The sequence below is a fragment of the Manis pentadactyla genome, chromosome 1 (genome assembly GCF_030020395.1).
Source record: "Manis pentadactyla isolate mManPen7 chromosome 1, mManPen7.hap1, whole genome shotgun sequence".
In the NCBI taxonomy this organism is placed as follows: domain Eukaryota; kingdom Metazoa; phylum Chordata; class Mammalia; order Pholidota; family Manidae; genus Manis; species Manis pentadactyla.
Genome location: NC_080019.1, coordinates 36748535 through 36766213, shown reverse-complemented (window position 1 = coordinate 36766213; position 17679 = coordinate 36748535). Strand labels below are relative to the sequence as shown.

The following is a 17679-nucleotide window of genomic DNA, read 5'->3' as shown; positions in this document are numbered from 1 at the left end:
TGAACGTGAATCTTCCATTCCACATTTCAAATATTTTTCTCGCTATCTCCTGTGTATTGACCTTTTTACTTTAATTAGATAGTAAGCTTCTTAAAACCAGAGACCAGGCATTATTTTTGTATTGAATTTCCATGAGGGTCTACTACTGGGGAGGGCACACAATAAATTCTCAGTGCAGAACTGATAAAATATTTAGCACAGTTGTAACTCTGGGGGGAAAATCCCAGGGCAAACCGAAATCAGTCAAAGGGAGAAATAAAGTGAAAGAAACCCTTTTATTTCTCACAGGCAGTCCACTTCTGCTCTCCTTGGTCTCTCGCCACTGGGCTGCAGAAGACGAGAGTCCACCCAACCTCTACTGTCCAGATAAGCCCTCCCTTGCCCCTGTAATCACCTATTGATATGGAGATGCACTAAGGCCAGGTGATTCTGGAAGTATTGCAATTTTGCACACAACAGTCTTGGTACATATGCATGCTTAATAAATGGTAATAATGATTATTATTTATTATAACTAGTTCTAGTAGGAATCCTAGAATTTTGATTTCTACATCAATTCTAGAACATTTTGTTTGCCTTCCTTACTCTCTAGAGTTATGCCTCCCCAGCTAAGTTGGTATATTTTAGTCTCAGCCCATCCTGAAGCAGTGTCAACCACAACATAGATAACACCTTATTATAATATCAAAAGCTGTAACATTCCGAACCCCATTACTGCTGTCTTTTCAGAGCGCTTTGGAGAAAAAAAATGAAATCGTTGTAATTTCTTTGCAATGAATGTCAACATGCTTGCTATCTATTAATCGATTTAACTTCATTTAACCTTAGCGAAATTTACGAGAGTGTCTGTTCAAGAATTCCTGGCTCAAGTTTCTGCTTCGAGTTAGGCCCAGCCCAGATTCAGAGACAGGCAAGTCCAGCCACCAGGCTTTGCAGTGTGACGGGAAATTCGGATGAGGCTGTGAAACAGCGGGGTTAGGGCCGCGCGAAGTCTGGTTTCCAAAGGTCCTGCGATTTCGCCCCGCCCCCAGCGAGCGTAGCGCGTCACGTTACGTCAACACTCTCCCGGAAGTACCGCTGGTGAACAGCGAGGGGCGTGTCTCCAGGCGGGTCGCGTGCAGTTACCGGAGGAACGCGGGCGGTCGGGTCCTGGCGGTGTTATCTCCGCTGCAGATACTGTTTTTGTCTCTTCCCGACGGAGCCGGAAGCCTGTCTGGGTCTCCCGTGAGACGCCATGGAAGTCGTGGCGGCCGCCGCCGCGCAGCTGGAAACTCTGAAATTCAATGGCGCCGGCTGTGGGGGTGGCCAGGGGCAGGAGGCGCGGGCTGAGGGCTCTGCAGACGCCCCAGGGCCGCGGCCGCGGCCGCCGTCGGAGGGGGGGCGCCCGGACACTGGGCAGGCCTTGGGGGCCCAGCCCGCCGGGGAACGGCCGCTACACGTCGGGCCGAGCGCCGCTGACGGCGGGGTCCTTGAGCCGCGGGCCAGGCCGGAGCCGCCACCCGGCGGGAGCTGCGTTGCCGGCCCGGGCGCCGCGGAGCCGGCGCGAACCCCATACTCGCTGGAGACGTCGGGCTCGGACTCCGACTCGGACAGGTCGGGCGCCTACCGGTTCTGGAACCGCGGGAAGAGGGCTCGTGGGCCTGGGGCCGGGAGGGCAGAGGCGGCTGGAGCGCGCTGCGCACGCGGTGACACGCAGCTCGCACCGCCCGTGCCTCGCAGTTCACGGCAGATCGAGTTGTGAATCAGAGTTTAGTAGTCAGATCTCTTCCCTCAGTATGGTAGTCTGAGAGGTCCTATGTATAGATCGTGCCGTTTTTAGAGTATAGAAAACGTAAGGGTATTGGGTTTTTTCCGTTAGCTACTCAGTGTGGCGTGTTTTCTTTGTGATTATGACTTGAGTTTTGTATGAGAGGTGTGTGTGTGCGTATATGTATAATTAAGTTTAGCGTGTGCTCTTGTGTTTTGAACCAAATGAACTGAGAATCAGTAACAGGATTTTATTTGTTGGATTCTGACAATTTTGTTAATTCGTAGAATCCTCGGGAGCACGTGTTCCTGGAGTAAGTGGAACATGGTTGTTTAGTTTATTCTATGTTTATATAAGAGCTAACCCTTTTTGTGTATTAAATTTGAAACCCCTGTGTTGGGAGAGGACTTAAGCAACTAAGATGTTACTAAACTATACTGAATATTGTCTACACAAGTATTTGAGTGTATTCTGTGGGAAGCTGAACAGGTGAACAAAATAAATACGATCCCTGCCCTTCATTCTAGTAAGGTGTTTTTTTAAAAAACCCACTAAACTAAACATACAAATAAATAAATTAGATGTGGTAAAAATTACCATTGGGGAACAAGCAAGGCATTGAGAAAATATTAAGAGCCAACACTGTAGGACCCTGTAGCCATGTTAAAGTTCTAATTCTAAGTGCTGAAGGAGCTATTGAATTTAAGCAAAGAAATAGCATGCTGATGTTAACACTCTCATAAGTTTTCTTCTGTACAGAAGGAATTGAACTGGGTTCAAGAGTGAAAGCAGAGGAGGAGCAAGAGTGGAACAGGTGGAAAGATGTTCCATGTGGCCATGATGTGACCATAATTGTTTGTGTTAAGTATTTTAAAGTCAATCTAATGAAATTTGCTAATAGATGGGGCAATAGGGTAGACAAAGAGGCATCAACTGGGTGGATGGTGCTGCTCTTCACTGAGGTTAGAGAGCAGCTTATCTGGGATGGGGTCTGGAGACCAATACAAATGTTTAATTTGGACAGTCAGTTTGGGATTTCTCTGACAGCTCATTGGAGAAGTCATGAAACCAGTTGAATAAAGAGTTTAGAGTTTGGCCTGGAGATGTAAATTTGAGCATCATCAAATTACGGATACCACTCACTTTAACTTTTATTATGGATATGTTCGAACTTGTAAAGAGTAGAAGATAATATAGTGAATGCACATATACTCATCACCAAATTTAACAGTTTCCAGTGTTTTGCGAATCTTGTTTAGAATTTCTAACATTTTTAACCTGAGAGTTTTAAAGAAAGTTTTAGTATGACCCCTTACCTGCATATTCTTTAAAAATATTTCTAACTGATAAAATACTTCCCTACCTAACGACCCAGTCATTATCAAACAATAAAATTAACCCTAATTCCTAAATACCACTTAAATCCAGTGTGTATTCACATTTCTCCAGTTGCCTCAAGGTTGTATTTTAACTGTTGATTCTTTTGAATTAGAATTCAAGCAAGATTCCAACAGTGCATTTGGGTGTTACATCTACTTAGTTTCTTTTAAGTGAAGATGAAAAAAAATTTTTTTATTAAGGTGTTATTGATATACACTCTTATGAAAGTTTCACATGAAAAAACATCTGGTTGCTACATTGACCCATATTATCGTGTCCCCCACCATACCGCATTGCAGTCACTGCCCATCAGTGTACTAAGATGCCGCAGACACACTGTTTGCCTTCTCTTTGCTACACTGTATTCCCCATATCCCCCCTACACCATGTGAGCCAATCATAATACCCCTCAATCCCCTTCTCCCTCCCTCCCCACCCGTCCTCACCCACCCCTCCCCTTTGGTAACTGCTAGTCCCTACTTGGAGTCTGTGACTCTGTTCCTTCAGTTTTGCTTCCTTGTTATACTCCACAAATGTCTTTCTCAGCCTCACTTACTTCACTGAACATAATATCCTCCAGTTCCATTCATGTTGCAAGTGGTAGGATTTGTTTGTTTCTTATGGCTGAATAGTACTCCATTGTGTATATGTACCACATCTTTATCCATTCATCTGCTGATGGACACTTAGGTTACTTCCATTCCTGGCTATTGTAAATAGTGCTGCAATAAGCATAGGGGTGCATATGTCTCTTTCAATCTGAGAAATTATATTCTTTGGGTAAATTCCTAGGAGTGGAATTCCCAGGTCAAATGGTATTTCTATTTTTAGTTTTTTGAGGAAACTCCATATTGCTTTCCACAATGGTTGAACTAGCTAACATTCCAACCAGCAGTGTAGGAGGGTTCCCCTTTCTCCGCATCCTCACCAGCATTTGTTGTTCTTAGTCTTTTCAATATTGGCCATCCTAACTGCTGTGAGGTGATATCTCATTGAGGTTTTTATTTGCATTTCCCTGATAGTGATATGGAGCATCTTTCCTGTGCATGTTGGCCATCTAAATTTCTTCTTTGGAGCAGTGTCTGTTCATATGTTCTGCCCATTATGTGATCGCGTTATTTGTTTTTTGGTTGTTGAGGCATGTGAGTTCTTCATGTATTTCGGATGTTAACCCCTTGGTGGATATGTCATTTACAAATATATTCTCCCATAATGTAGGATGCCTTTTTGTTCTGTTGATGGTGTCCTTTGCCATACAGAAGGTTTTTAATTTGATGTAGTCCCACATGTTCATTTTTGCTTTTGTTTCCCTTGCTCAAGGAGATGTGTTCAAGATAAAGTTGCTCATGTTTATATTCAGGAGATTTTTGCTTATGTAGTCGTCTAAGAGTTTTATGGTTTCATGACTTACATTCAGGTCTTTGATCCATTTCGAGTTTACTTTTGTGTATGGGGATAGACAATAATCCAGTTTCATTCTCTTGCATGCGGCTATCCAGTTTTGCCAACACCAATTGTTGAAGAGGCTGTCATTTCTCCGTTGTATGTCCATGCCTCCTTGATTGTATATGAATTGACCATATATGCTTGGGTTTATATCAGGACTCTCTACTCTGTTCCATGGGTCTATGTGTCTGTTCTTGTGCCAGTACCAAATTGTCTTGATTACTGTGGCTTTGTAGTAGAGCTTGAAGTCAGGGAGTGTAATCCCCCCCTGCTTTATTCTTCCTTCTCAGGATTGTTTTGGCTATTCAGGATCTTTGGTGGTTCCATATGAATTTTAGAACTATTTGCTCTAGTTCCATGAAGAATGCTGTTGGTATTTTGATAGGGATTGCATTGAATCTGTAGATTGCTTTAGGCAGGATGGCCATTTTGACAATATTAATACTTCCTATCCATGAGCACAGGATGTGTTTCCATTTATTGGTATCTTCTTTAATTTCTCTCATGAGTGTCTTGTAGTTTTCAGATTGTAGGTCTTACCCTTCCTTGGATAGGTTTAGTCCTAGGTGTTTTATTCTTTTTGATGCAATTGTGAATGGAATTGTTTTCCAGATTTCTCTTTCTGCTGGTTCATCATTAGTGTATAGGAATGCAACAGATTTCTGTGTATTAATTTTGTATCCTGCAACTTTGCTGAATTCAAATATTAGATCTAGTACTTTTGGAGTGGATTCTTTAGGGTTTTTTATGTACAGTATCATGTCATCTGCAACAGTGACAGTTTAACTTCTTTACCCATCTGGATGCCTTTTATTTCTTTGTGTTGTCTGATCCCATGGCGAGGACCACCAGAACTATGTTGAATAAAAGTGGAGAGAGTGGACATCCTTGTCTTGTTCCCAATCTTAAAGAAAAGGCTTTCAGCTTCTCGCTGTTTAGTATGATGTTGGCTGTGGGTTTTCGTATATGATCTTTATTATGTTGAGGTACTTGTCCTCTATACCCATTTTGTTGAGAGTTCTTATCATGAATGGATGTTAAATTTTGTCAAATGCTTTTTCGGCATCTATGGAGTGATCATGAGGTTTTTGTCCGTCTTTTTGTTGATGTGGTGGATGATCTTGAAGGATTTTCTAATACTGTACCATCCTTGCATCCCTGGAATAAATTCAACTTGATCATGATGGATGATCTATTTGATGTATTTTTGAATTTGGTATGCTAATATTTTGTTTAGTATTTTTGCATCCGTGTTCATCAGAGATACTGTTCTGCAATTTTCTTTTCTTGTGGTATTTTTGCCCGGTTTTGGTATTAAGAGTGATGCTGGCCTCATTGAATGAGTTTGGAAGTATTCCCTCCTCTTCTGTTTTTTGGAAAACTGTGAGAATGGGTGTGAGGTCTTCACTAAATGTTTGATAAAATTCAGTGTTGAGGCCGTCTGCTCCAGGAGTTTTGTTCTTAGGTATTTTTTTGATTACCAGTTCAATTTCGTTGCTAGTAATTGCTAGTTCACATTTTCTGTTCCTGGGTCAATCTTGGAAGGTTGTATTTTTCTGGAAAGTTGTCCATTTCTTCTAGGTTATCCATTTTGTTAGCATGTAATTTTTCATTGTCTGCTCTAATAATTATTTGTATTTCTGTGGTGTCTGTAGTGATGTTTCCTTTCTCATGTTTGATTCTGTTCATGTGTGTAGACCCTCTTTTTTTCTTGGCGAGTCTATCTAGGGGTTTATCTATTTTGTTTATTTTCTCAAAGAAAACCAGCTCCTGCTTTCATTGAATCATTCTATTGTTTTATTTTTCTCGATTTTATTTACTTCTGCTCTAATCTTTATTATGTCCCTCCTTCTACTGATTTTGGGCCTCATTTGTTCTTTGTTTTCTAGTTTTGTTAATTGTAAGTTTAGACTGTTCGTATGGGATTGTTCTTCTTTCTTGAGATACGTGTGTATTGTGGTATACTTCCCTCTTAGCATGGCCTTCACTCCATCCCACAGATGTTGCAGTGTTGAATTGTTATTGTCATTTGTCTCCACATATTGCTTGATTTCTGTTTTAATTTGGTTATTGATCCATTGGTTATTTAGGAGCATGTTGTTAAGCCTCCATATGTTTGTGGGATTTTTAGTTTTCTTTTTGCAAATTCTAGTTTCATATCTTTGTGGTCTGAGAAGCTGGTTGGTACAATTTCAATCTTTTTGAATTTATTGAGGCTCTTTTTGTGGCCTAGTATATGATCTGTTCTTGAAAATGTTCCATGTGCACTTGATAAGAATGTGTATCCTGCTGCTTTTGGGTGGAGAGTTCTGTAGATGTCTGTTAGTTCCGTCTGTTCTAATGTGTTGTTAACTGCCTCTGTCTCCTTACTTATTTTCTGTCTGTTGATCTGTCATTTGGAGTGAGTAGAGTGTTGAAGTCTCCTAGAATGAATGCATTACATTCTATTTCCTCTTTTAATTCTGTTAGTATTTGTTTCACATATGTGGGTGCTCCTGTGTTGGGTGAATAGATATTTATAATGGTTATATCCTTTTGTTGGATTGACACCTGTATCATTATATAATGTCCTTCTTTATCTCTTGTGACTTTCTTTGTTTTGAAGTCTATTTTGTCTGATAGAAGTACTGCTTTTCTCTCCCTATTAGTTGCATGAACTATCTTTTTCTATCCCTTCACTTTTAGTCTGTGTATGTCTTTGGGTTTCAAGTGAGTCTCTTGTAGGCAGCATATAGTTGGGTCTTGCTTTTTTATTCATTCAGTGACTCTGTGTCTTTTGATTGATGCATTCAGACTATTTACATTTATGGTGATTATCAATAGGTATATATTAATTGCCATTGCAGGCTTTAGATTTGAGGTTTCCAAAGGTTCAAGATTATCTTCCTTACTATCTAAGAGTTTAACTTAACTCCCTTAGTATGCTATTGCAAACATGATCTAATGCTTCTTTTTTTTTCCTCCTTTTTCTTCCTCCTCCATTCTTCATATATTAGGTATCATATCCTGTACTCTTTGTCTATCTCTTGAGTAACTTTGAGGGTAGTTGATTTAATTTTGCATTTGCCTAGTGAGTAATTGTTCTACTTTCTTTACTGTAGTTTTATTACCTCTGGTAACAGCTATTTAGTCTAAGGAACACTTCCATCCTCAGCAGTCCCTCCAAAATACACTGTAGAGATCGTTTGTGGGAGGTAAAATCTCTCAGCTTTTGCTTATCTGGAAATTATTTAATCCTTCAAATTTAAATGATAATCTTGCCAGATAGAGTATTCTTGGTTCGAGGTCTTTCTGCTTCATTGCATTATATATATCCTGCCACTCCCTTCTGGCCTGTAAGGTTTCTGCTGAGAAGTCTGATGATAGGCTGATGGGTTTTCCTTTGTTTGTGGTCTTATTTCTCTCTGTGTCTGCTTTTAATAGTCTGTCCTTATCATTGATCTTTGCCATTTTAATTACTGTATGTCTTGGTGTTGTCTTCCTTGGGTCCCTTGTGTTGGGAGATCTGTGTGCTTCCCTTCCCTGAGAGACTATCTCCTTTGCCAGATTGGGGGAGTTTCAGCAATTACTTCCTCAGAGACACTTTCTATCCCTTTTTCTCTCTTCTTCTTCTTCTGGTACCCCTATAATACGAATATTGTTCCATTTGGATTAGTCATACAGTTCTCTTCAATATTCTTTCATTCCTAGAGATCCTTTTTTCTCTCTGTGTCTCAGCTTCTTTGTATTCCTCTTCTCTAATTTCTATTTCATTTTATCTTCTCCTCCACCTTTTCTAATTTGCTTTTAAAACACTCCATTGTGTTCCTTAACGATTGGATCATCTCCATCCTAAATTTCTTTCTGAGTTTTTGAATATTTTTCTGTACCTCCAGGAGCATGTTTATGATTTTCATTTTGAAATCTGTTTCAGGAAGATTGATTAGTTCAGTCTCACTTGACCTTTTTTCTGGTGTTTGCGGAATTTTGGTCTGAATCAGTTTCCTTTGACGTTTCATATTTGTATGTGGTGTCCTCTAGTGCCCAGAAGCTCTAGTCTCTGGAGCTTCTAAGCCATTGTAGCAATATCGGGGGTGGCAGAGGAGTGGTGCTTGTTCCTTGGGGGAGGAAAGAGCTGTTCCCTGCTTCCTGGCTGCTAGGCCTGTCTCCACTGCCACATCCAGTGGGCTGGACATACAGGTATAAGCCTTTATGCTTTGTGTTTGTAGCTACTGTAGGTGGGGCTTCCCTGTGGCTGGACGGCAGGGTAGGGGTTGCCGGTTTGTGAGCCAGATGCGGGCTGGCTGGGAGGAAGGTGCAGCAGGCTGCGTATCATGGTGGAGGGTCTTGGAGATGTATAGCCATCCAGGGGGACAGAGTGCCTGAAGATCATGAAAGTTTCCAACATGCTGGGCAGAGTGCACCTGGACTATTTTTTCTTCCCGTCATTTCTCCTGAGCAGTAAGCTCTGTGCATTCCTTGCCCCTTTAGCAGTCCTTTCGCTGTTAGGAAGTCTCTCAGACTGCCTACCCAGAGCAGCTGGATATGGATCCCTGTTTTCCACAAGCAGCTGGAATCTCTGTCTCTCCAGGAATTCCACCTCTCTTAGCTTTCCAATCCCACACTAATCACCAGAGCACCATGCAATATAAGTTCATGCTCCCAGAGCAGATCTCCAGGGCTAGGTGTTCAGCGGTCCCTGCCTCCTCTCCCTCCTTGCTCCATTTCTCTTTCTCGCCCCGATTAGCTGAGGTGGGTGAAGGGCTTGGATCCCGCTGGGTCACAGCTTTGGTACGTTACCCTGTTCGGTGAGCTCTGTCCTTTTCTCCAGGTGTAGGCAATCTGGCGCAGCCTTCTTTCCTGTTGCTCTTTCAGGATTAGTTGTATTAATTTTATTTTTGTATTATATGTGGTTTTAGGAGGAGTTCTCTGTCTCACCTCTCACGCTGCCATCTTAAATCTCAAGTGAAGGTCAAATTTAAAACCATGAAGACAGAAATTACATCAGAGTAGAAAACAACGCTAGCACAGTAGATGCCAGTAAATGGAAGTGTTTTGAGGAAGCGAGTGGGGAATCATGTCAAAAGTTACAATGGGTGTTGTCCACTGCACTTGGCAACATTAAGATTGTTGGTGACCTTATAAAGTAGTGGTGGTGATGTAAGCCAGTTTGGGGTAAAAACTAAATTGGAAATAAAGGAATAGAAACAGCATGTGGTAACAACTCTTTTAAAAAAATTTAAGGGGAGAATTGAGGGCATAGCTGGAGGGGTTAAATAGAATGGTGGTATGCCGATGGGAAAGATTTGGGAGAGATAGAGATTGATTCATAATACAGTAAGAGTAGGAAGGAATTTACTGTGAATGGGAAAGGATACTGATCCCAAGTAGAGAAACTGGCCTTTTCCAGTTTCCCCTTGTAACAGGAGGAAGACAATATTTGTCAGAAGAAACATTCACGTACAAGTTTTACTTTCAAATACTTCATAATCCATCTGGAAAGACATGTTTTTCTGTGAAATATGATATGCTATGGGGCAGGCTCTAGTAGGCAGTTTGGAAAAAATCCTGTGGGAGCTACAGAAGGAAGCAAGTCATTCTCCTCATGGTAATGGGGTGGCATAGAGAAGGTAATATTTGAGTTGAGCGTCTGAAGAGGAATGGAATTTCTCTGAACTAAGGACATTCTAGTTAAAGGAAATAGCACAAACAGTGGCATGCGGCATTGAAGGTACAAGGTGGTTTGGAAAGTTGTACAAGCTTCCACACTAGATACAGGGTCTCTGTGTGAGAGGTAGTAGGAGGTGGGATTGTGAAGGTTTCAGGGTACCTGATTGCAAAGCATTCTGCAATGTCATGTTAAGGAGCATGGCCTTTATCCCTTATGTAGTACACAGTGTAGGTTTATGGAGGAACATTTTAAGCTTTTCTCTGTTTTAATGTCTTCTTAGTAAAAAATGGAAAGAATAGTACAAACCATATAGCTATCATCTTGATTTAACAGTTACTAACATTTCAGAACTACTAGTTTTACATACATATGTTTTTGAGCCATTTTAAAGTCATTTACAGACATCATGACACTTTATCCCTAAACATTTCAGTATGCATTTTGTAAGAGGACGTTCTCATACATAATCACAGTACTATTATTACACATAACAAAGTTAAAATTCCCTCATATCTAATGGCCAGTTATGGATTTCTTTCTTTTTTTAAAGCAAGAGAGTGAACTCATTAGGAAGGAAGGTCTTGAGAAGTAACAGTAGTAGGAATGAGGGGTGATTGTTGTGTGAGGGGACTAGTATTGACATCAGTTATACAATTATCATAGAAAAAGTGGTGATAATAGGACCCACAGATAGGGTCATAGTAGAAGCAGAAATGGGCTGGAGAAGTGGAGTAGGAGTGATATTTCCCAATCTGAAGGTAGGATTTTATTATTGATTATGAAAATAGAAAAGGTCAAAATGATTCCAAGGTTTCTACTTATAGTGACTGGATTGAAGACTAAGCAGTGAGTAAAATAGAAGCTCAAGGAAAGAAGCAGGTTCAGTAAGAGAATGCCCTTTTTTTCCCTCTTGTTGCTCTTATGAGCTAAGTGTAGGTCATTCATACAGAGGTGGGCCAGTATGCAACCAGAGATGAGGATTAGGGCTTAGAGTTATCAAGGCTGAAGATTTAGGAGTTTTCTCTGCATGGATGATGATTGAAAAATTGGAGTAGATGAGGTTATCCATGGAAAGAGTAGAGAGAGAGAGAGACAGGAGGAAATGGAGATAGAACACTTAGAAACAGCACATAAAAGGGGTTGAAGCAGGGTAGCCAGCAAATACAATATAAACTAAGTGAAGGGTTACTAGTAAGAATTGCTGTGGAATTCAAGGGCTAAAGGAATTTTCAGAAAGAGTGGTCAGCATGGTTGGTAACTTTGAGGTTTCTAAGTTGTGTGAAAATTGAGAAACTTTACTGGTAATTAAGTGATTTGATCGTTGTTGACTAATTTGTTAGTGATTTGTCACATGTTTAAGAGAGCTGTGTGTGATGTGTGAGACTTGTAATATGTAATAACAGGGCTTGGATCATGGCAGGGATTTTGAAAATTTTATCAGTGGTTTGAAGACCACTTTCCATCTAACATAGTCAACTTTGAAATGCTAGCTTTTGAGTACACCAGCAACAGCAAATGTAGCAAAGTAGATATTCCCTTGTTGAATCATCTTACTGTTATATCATGGTGCAGTTATATGTAATTGTATCAATATAATAATCCTATACTGTTTTCAATTTTTCCTTTCCTACAGTGAAACAGATTCAGAGAGTTCAAGTTCCTCTTCTTCCTCATCATCTTCCTCCTCATCTTCCTCTTCCTCTCATATGTCACCTCCTCCAGTGCTGTCAGACGGAGAAGATGATTTACAAGTTGAGAAGGAAAATAAGAATTTTCCTCTTAAAACAAAAGATGAGTTACTTCTTAATGTAAGTATTTACATTTGTTATTACATTTAATTGGATGATCAAGAATAAATTATGGTTCTAATGTTGATCTCATTTTGCCTATATCTGCTCCATAAATTTGAAGACTATTCTCAACTTGTTGGGCATACTTTTGCCATGCTTAGCTTTCTTACATAAAAGGAAGGATCTGAATAATTTCTCAGGTTGCTTCTAACTCTAATATTGGGTATTTGTTCTTGCTAGGACAGCAACTTTAGCTAGCTCTCTTCTGTTTTTTTATCTTTCTTAGAAGATATTTATTACATAGATTCATAACCTTGCTTTTTTTTTTGGTTACAAGTTAGGAAATTTTGCCCAATGGCAATTGGAATCATTCTTTTTAGTTGATAACATTTAGAGAAATAGAAAGTGAGATTAGATGGGTTGAGCTTTTTAAGATTCCTATTTACTTGAAGTTTTGGGAACATTTTTATTATTAAATAGTTGGAGAAAATTTATTACAGGATGGTGTTTATTGGCACTTGACAGTTTGTAATAGGTAGGTTGGTTTGTAAAGTTGATCCCAGTGTGGTTATTTATACCATTAAGCTGTAAGCTGCCCCTAGGAGGAGGATGACAGTCTGGTTGAAACCTACCGATGACATGGTCCAAGAGCAAAGTCCTCTCAGAATTTTAGGATGTAGGCTATATTGCCACATGTTTATTCTCCCCACTCCCTCCCATTATGTACTTTAGTTATTTTTAATGTTCTTCCAATATTTAATGATCACTAATTACAATTACCATGTAATACATAAGTCAATGAAATAGTTTAATGCACTATTTTCTAAAAATTTTAAAAGCATAAAGGTAGTTAGGCACCTTTTCATGACTAAATTCTACCAGTATTGTTTCTTTTTCTCTACTCTATTAGTAATTAATAAGCAATTTCCTATCTCCCTTCATGTATTGAAAATGCTTGGATTTGTAATGCAACTTCAGCAGTGCTTCATGTTTTCATATTACAGACATTGATATGTCTCAATGGGTTTTTTATACAAGGCTCTCCCAACTTATGACTGTTTTCTGAAAGTATTGGGAGACTTGATATTTTTCCCCATATCTTGATCATCTTTCTACTTAAGCTCACTCTTACTGTATAAAAAAATAACAAAGGAAAGTACTTAGCCATATGTATGTGTATCATTTTTTAAATCTGTTTTAACAAGATCTGGAATTCTGACCTTAGGAATCCCTTAAAATCTAAATCAAAATTTTAGTTTACATGTTTAGGTATGTTTCTGGATAGAATGCCCATATTTTCATCAGAAGGTCAAAAAGAGTCCATGTCCACCAAGAGGCCAGGAACTGTGTTCATTCTTGAGGACTGAGTTTATTACATCTGATCTTTGCAGCTCCCACAGTGCCCAGTAGAGAACTTTACAGATGATGGGTCCTCAGTCAACAGTGATAGATGATTGTAGAATGAGTGACTGAACAGACATCTTACATTCATTCATTCTTTTTTTTTAAATTAAGGTATCATCGATATACACTCTTATGAAGGTTTCATAAGAAAAACAATGTGGTTATTACATTCACCCTTATTATTGAGTCTCCCCCATACCCCATTGCAGTTACTGCCCATCAGTGTAGTAAGGTGCCACAGAGTCCCTGTTTGTCTTCTCTGAGCTACACTGTCTTCCCCGTGTCCCCACACATACCATGTGCACCAGTCATGATACCTCACAATCCCCTTCTCCCTCCCTCCCCACCGTTCCCTTTTGGTAACCACTAGTCCCTTCTTGGAGTCTGTGAGTCTGCTGCTATTTTGTTCCTTCAGTTTTGCTTCGTTGTTATACTCCACAAATGAGGGAAATCATTTGGTATTTGTCTTTCTCTGCCTGACTTAGTTCACTGAGCATAATACCCTCTCATTCATTCATTCTTAAACTATTACAGCACACCTGCCATATGCTAAGTGCTATAAACAAGCTCCATCCAGTTTCTGGAGAGAGACACAGTAAATAAAGCAGAGACAAATATAATTGCTGCAAGTGCTATTGAATTGTGTGAGTGTATGTTTGGTTCATATCAGAAAATTATATTTTTCTGAGAAAGGATATTAGCTTGGAACAGTGGGCTGTTTTTTTTCTTTTTGTGCCAGTTCCTAGGGATCTCTGAGAAAGATGGAAGAAGCAATTAGGGTCTTTATTTTCAATATTTGGATTTTTGAATAGCTGTTCACTTTACTTCACATTTACAGGATTAGGAAGTAAACTTGTTAGAAGTTCCTAATCCTAATCTTTTAGACCACTATCCTACTAGACATAGGTAGAGGAATGAGTTCCCTGGTCTGCTGTTAATCTTTGACTTAGGACTCTGTCAGGACTTCATCTCTGAAGTTCAAGGGAAGAGAATGACTTGGCCCTGCTGAATACCGAGGATGGTATGGCTGCATGTACTCTTTAGGGCTCTGCCTCTTTCTCTGTTACTCAGTGTTTCTCCATGGGGCTGGCAGTTTGACCACTGATACTCCTGTACAAAAGTCATGGGGAGGATTTGTTCTGGTTTATCGGGGGCTGGTATACAGCCCTGAACAAGTCATTGAGACTAGTGGAATGGCTATACTGATTGCTTGAGTCACATAATTACTCCTGTTTGTTGGGGAGAGTATGTAGGAAAGTAAGTGGTTTAGAGAAAGCACATGGGACAATGTGAGGGCGGGAGTGTTTAAGAGCCCGTGGACAGAAAGGGAGTGTTAATATGTAGTATTTTGAGGAGGGTGGGGGTTAGGTGGGTGGGATAACTCCATAGCAACCACAAGGAATTGGTTCGCTGTCAAAGGAAAGGGAGGCTTATATCCATTGCAGAAAGGGGATGCTGTTCAGTTAGTAATAATTATCCTGTTTAGAGGGCAAAAGGGATATACTTAGGAGGGGTTATCACATGTGATTTAGGTGGACTTGTGATTTGAGCAACAGAGACTCTCACATTACCTCCAGAGAAGGGGGATTTACTGTGAACTTGGATAGGAAAGCCAGTGGTAACTAAGGGAGCTATTGAGGATTGCCATGCTGCTTCTTTTATATGCCTCTTAGACATTCTCACTATTTTCTGAGTGTCATTTTATTCTTTCTTTACTCACTGACTTTCTCTATTTACCTGTAGATTTATCTTTTAAATCTTTTAATTCTAGCCTGCACATGAGTTTCTGTGACCCTAGTTGTAAATACAGTATCTTCTATTTTCAGCTTCTCCATGAACTGGCTAATTAGTGCTATATTTTTTTGCTGACTTTTAGGACAATCCTATTATTTAGCTTATTAGATTTATTTTTTTTTGGAGCATGACAATCCACATTTGCTGGGAAGTATCCCCTCTTGTTACAGCTGGATCTGTCTGGTGTCAAATGTGCCTGTTTTTTTTTTTTTTTTCAGATTTACATGAATATCCTTAGGCAACAGGGGTTGTACATAGAGCTGTTTGCTGAATATAGCTACTAATTTAAGTTCCTAATGAATCTGGAGAAAATTAATGAAATATTCTATCCATGTGGTCTTTGTTAAAAGATATATATATAAATTAAAATGGGCCAAATAGTTAATACCAATTTCGGAGTTTGTGCTGGATCTTGAGATCTCTAGAACATAGACATGCCCAGTTTAGCCCAGTTTTATGTCCCACCTCTTTATAAAGTGTCTCATATTCTAGGCCATTTCCTGTTGTCATTGAGGAATTATTCTTTTAAACATAAACCCTTCTTTAATGCTGAGGTTTACATATAACTGAAACAGTAAATGTAAACAGCATACATATTGCAATTTTGGAGCTACATTAGACTACATAGGATTTATTCAGTGTTTCAGTCAACTAGAAAATTAGGTTTTTTGAAAAAATTTATCGGCACTTTATGCACTGAACTCTTCATTAAAATAATTCAGATGTAATTAAAAATTTAGAATAAAAAACATGTAATTATGACATTTCAAAGTTATAATCAGAAAATCAAATTTTATATATTAGTGCCTATTGTGTTTACTGTTCTGAAAACATGAAAGGTTATACTAAGATTTAAAAATTATGATTACCATGCTTATGGGGTAAGAAATGGGTACAATAGAGATAATAATGCATATTTATACACATAGCATGACCAAGAAAAAATTTAACGCTTGTAGGCAATTCCTGGTAAATTTACTTATGTGATTTGGAGACTGTCTATATTATATTGTAAAACAAGTGGACTTTGTAGTTAGGTTGGGTATGCTATATTCTCTTTCTGATTCTAGCAGTTTGGACACCTAATATAAAACATCCTAACATTAGGATATGGAAATATTTGGGCCACCTTGGGTTGTCAGAAGTTACAGGAGATTGCTTCATACCTTTTTTGCTCTCCCATTGTATGTTAAATTGTACCATGGTTTACACTTAATAATTGTTGACTGAATATGTTATTTTTTAAATGTCTACCTTGGTTTATAAGGTTTGTCCTAAATGCAGGACTCTTTTAACTTCAGCTTTTTATAACTCTAGATGTATTTGGAATTATTGTACCATATCTCAGAATACTGATGACACTTATTAATATCCTTCTCAAAATGCCTGATATTTAAAAAATGGCTTATATATGTGAGAGAAGATATTTTTAATTAGTGCTTTGAGCTTTTTAAAAATAATACTCAGATTTTTTTTAAAAATTAAAATTATGTGCTTCATTGTACAAAATTATTTCAGCACAGCTTATATCAAGCACAAAAAAGATCCCTTAAACTTCAAATAAATACTGTTTTATTCAGTATTATGTCCTACATATATAAGTATTTATGATTGTTATTACACACAAACATTCTATTTATTAGATTACCCCTTTCTCCAGTATAGTTTGTGAGTTCTGATTGCTTTAGGGCATAAAAACAAATGTTTTTATCTAAAAAACAAGAGAAATCTAGCTAGAGAGTAAGCATATACACTTATGCCAAAAGCAGAGAAGCACCAGAGATTTAATGATTGAAAGCCAGTTGAATAACAGACATAAAAAGCTGTAAAATAGAGAAGGGGAGATAACTTGTGCTGTAGTGGTCAAGGAAGGCATCATGACTTTGATTGAATTTAGATTGAAAGATGAATAGGACAAATGGGAAAAGGTAACAGGTGAAGAGGATATGAACTTCCCAGTAAAAGGACCAGGTGTGTTGCGTGACAGTTATATTCCCAATGTTGGTTACACAGTAAGGACATCATTTTATTTATTTATTTATTTTTTTGTTTCTTCGTTCATTCATTCATTCATTCATTCATCATCCATATAGCTAATGTCAGTTCTAAAACTGACACTTTTTTCATCTTTTAGCATTTCTGGAAAGTTGGAACTAATAATTGATGTCACCTTATAGTTATTTGTTAGTGCTTTTATCTTTATTATGTATAAAAATCTGTGTCTCAGATTTGATGAAATAGGGACTCAGTTAAATAAAAGGTAATGTTTAGTGGTTATCACTGATGACTTTTTTCTTACTAAGATGGATTATAATTTTACTTTACTTTTATATTGAGTCAACTTTTGAAGGTATTTTTATGAACTTTGATTCTGTGACAGTGATTTTGGAGAAAATCAGGATAGCATTGTGTTATTAGACAAGAGAAATATAAATATAAAGATACTTCAAAGAAGTGTTGACTTTCAT

At 38.6% G+C, this 17679-nt stretch overlaps 1 protein-coding gene across 1 annotated transcript in view; it reads left to right on the top strand.

Annotated features, from left to right (window-relative positions):
• Window positions 1-1039: 1039 nt before the first annotated feature.
• NAF1 (nuclear assembly factor 1 ribonucleoprotein) overlaps window positions 1040-17679 on the top strand; it is a 69091-nt gene continuing 52451 nt past the window's right edge. The window contains exons 1-2 of the mRNA XM_036892291.2: window positions 1040-1593; window positions 11857-12031. Of these exons, the coding sequence (XP_036748186.2) occupies window positions 1235-1593; window positions 11857-12031 (534 nt within the window). The 5' untranslated portion in view covers window positions 1040-1234. The remainder of the gene's footprint in view (window positions 1594-11856; window positions 12032-17679) is intronic.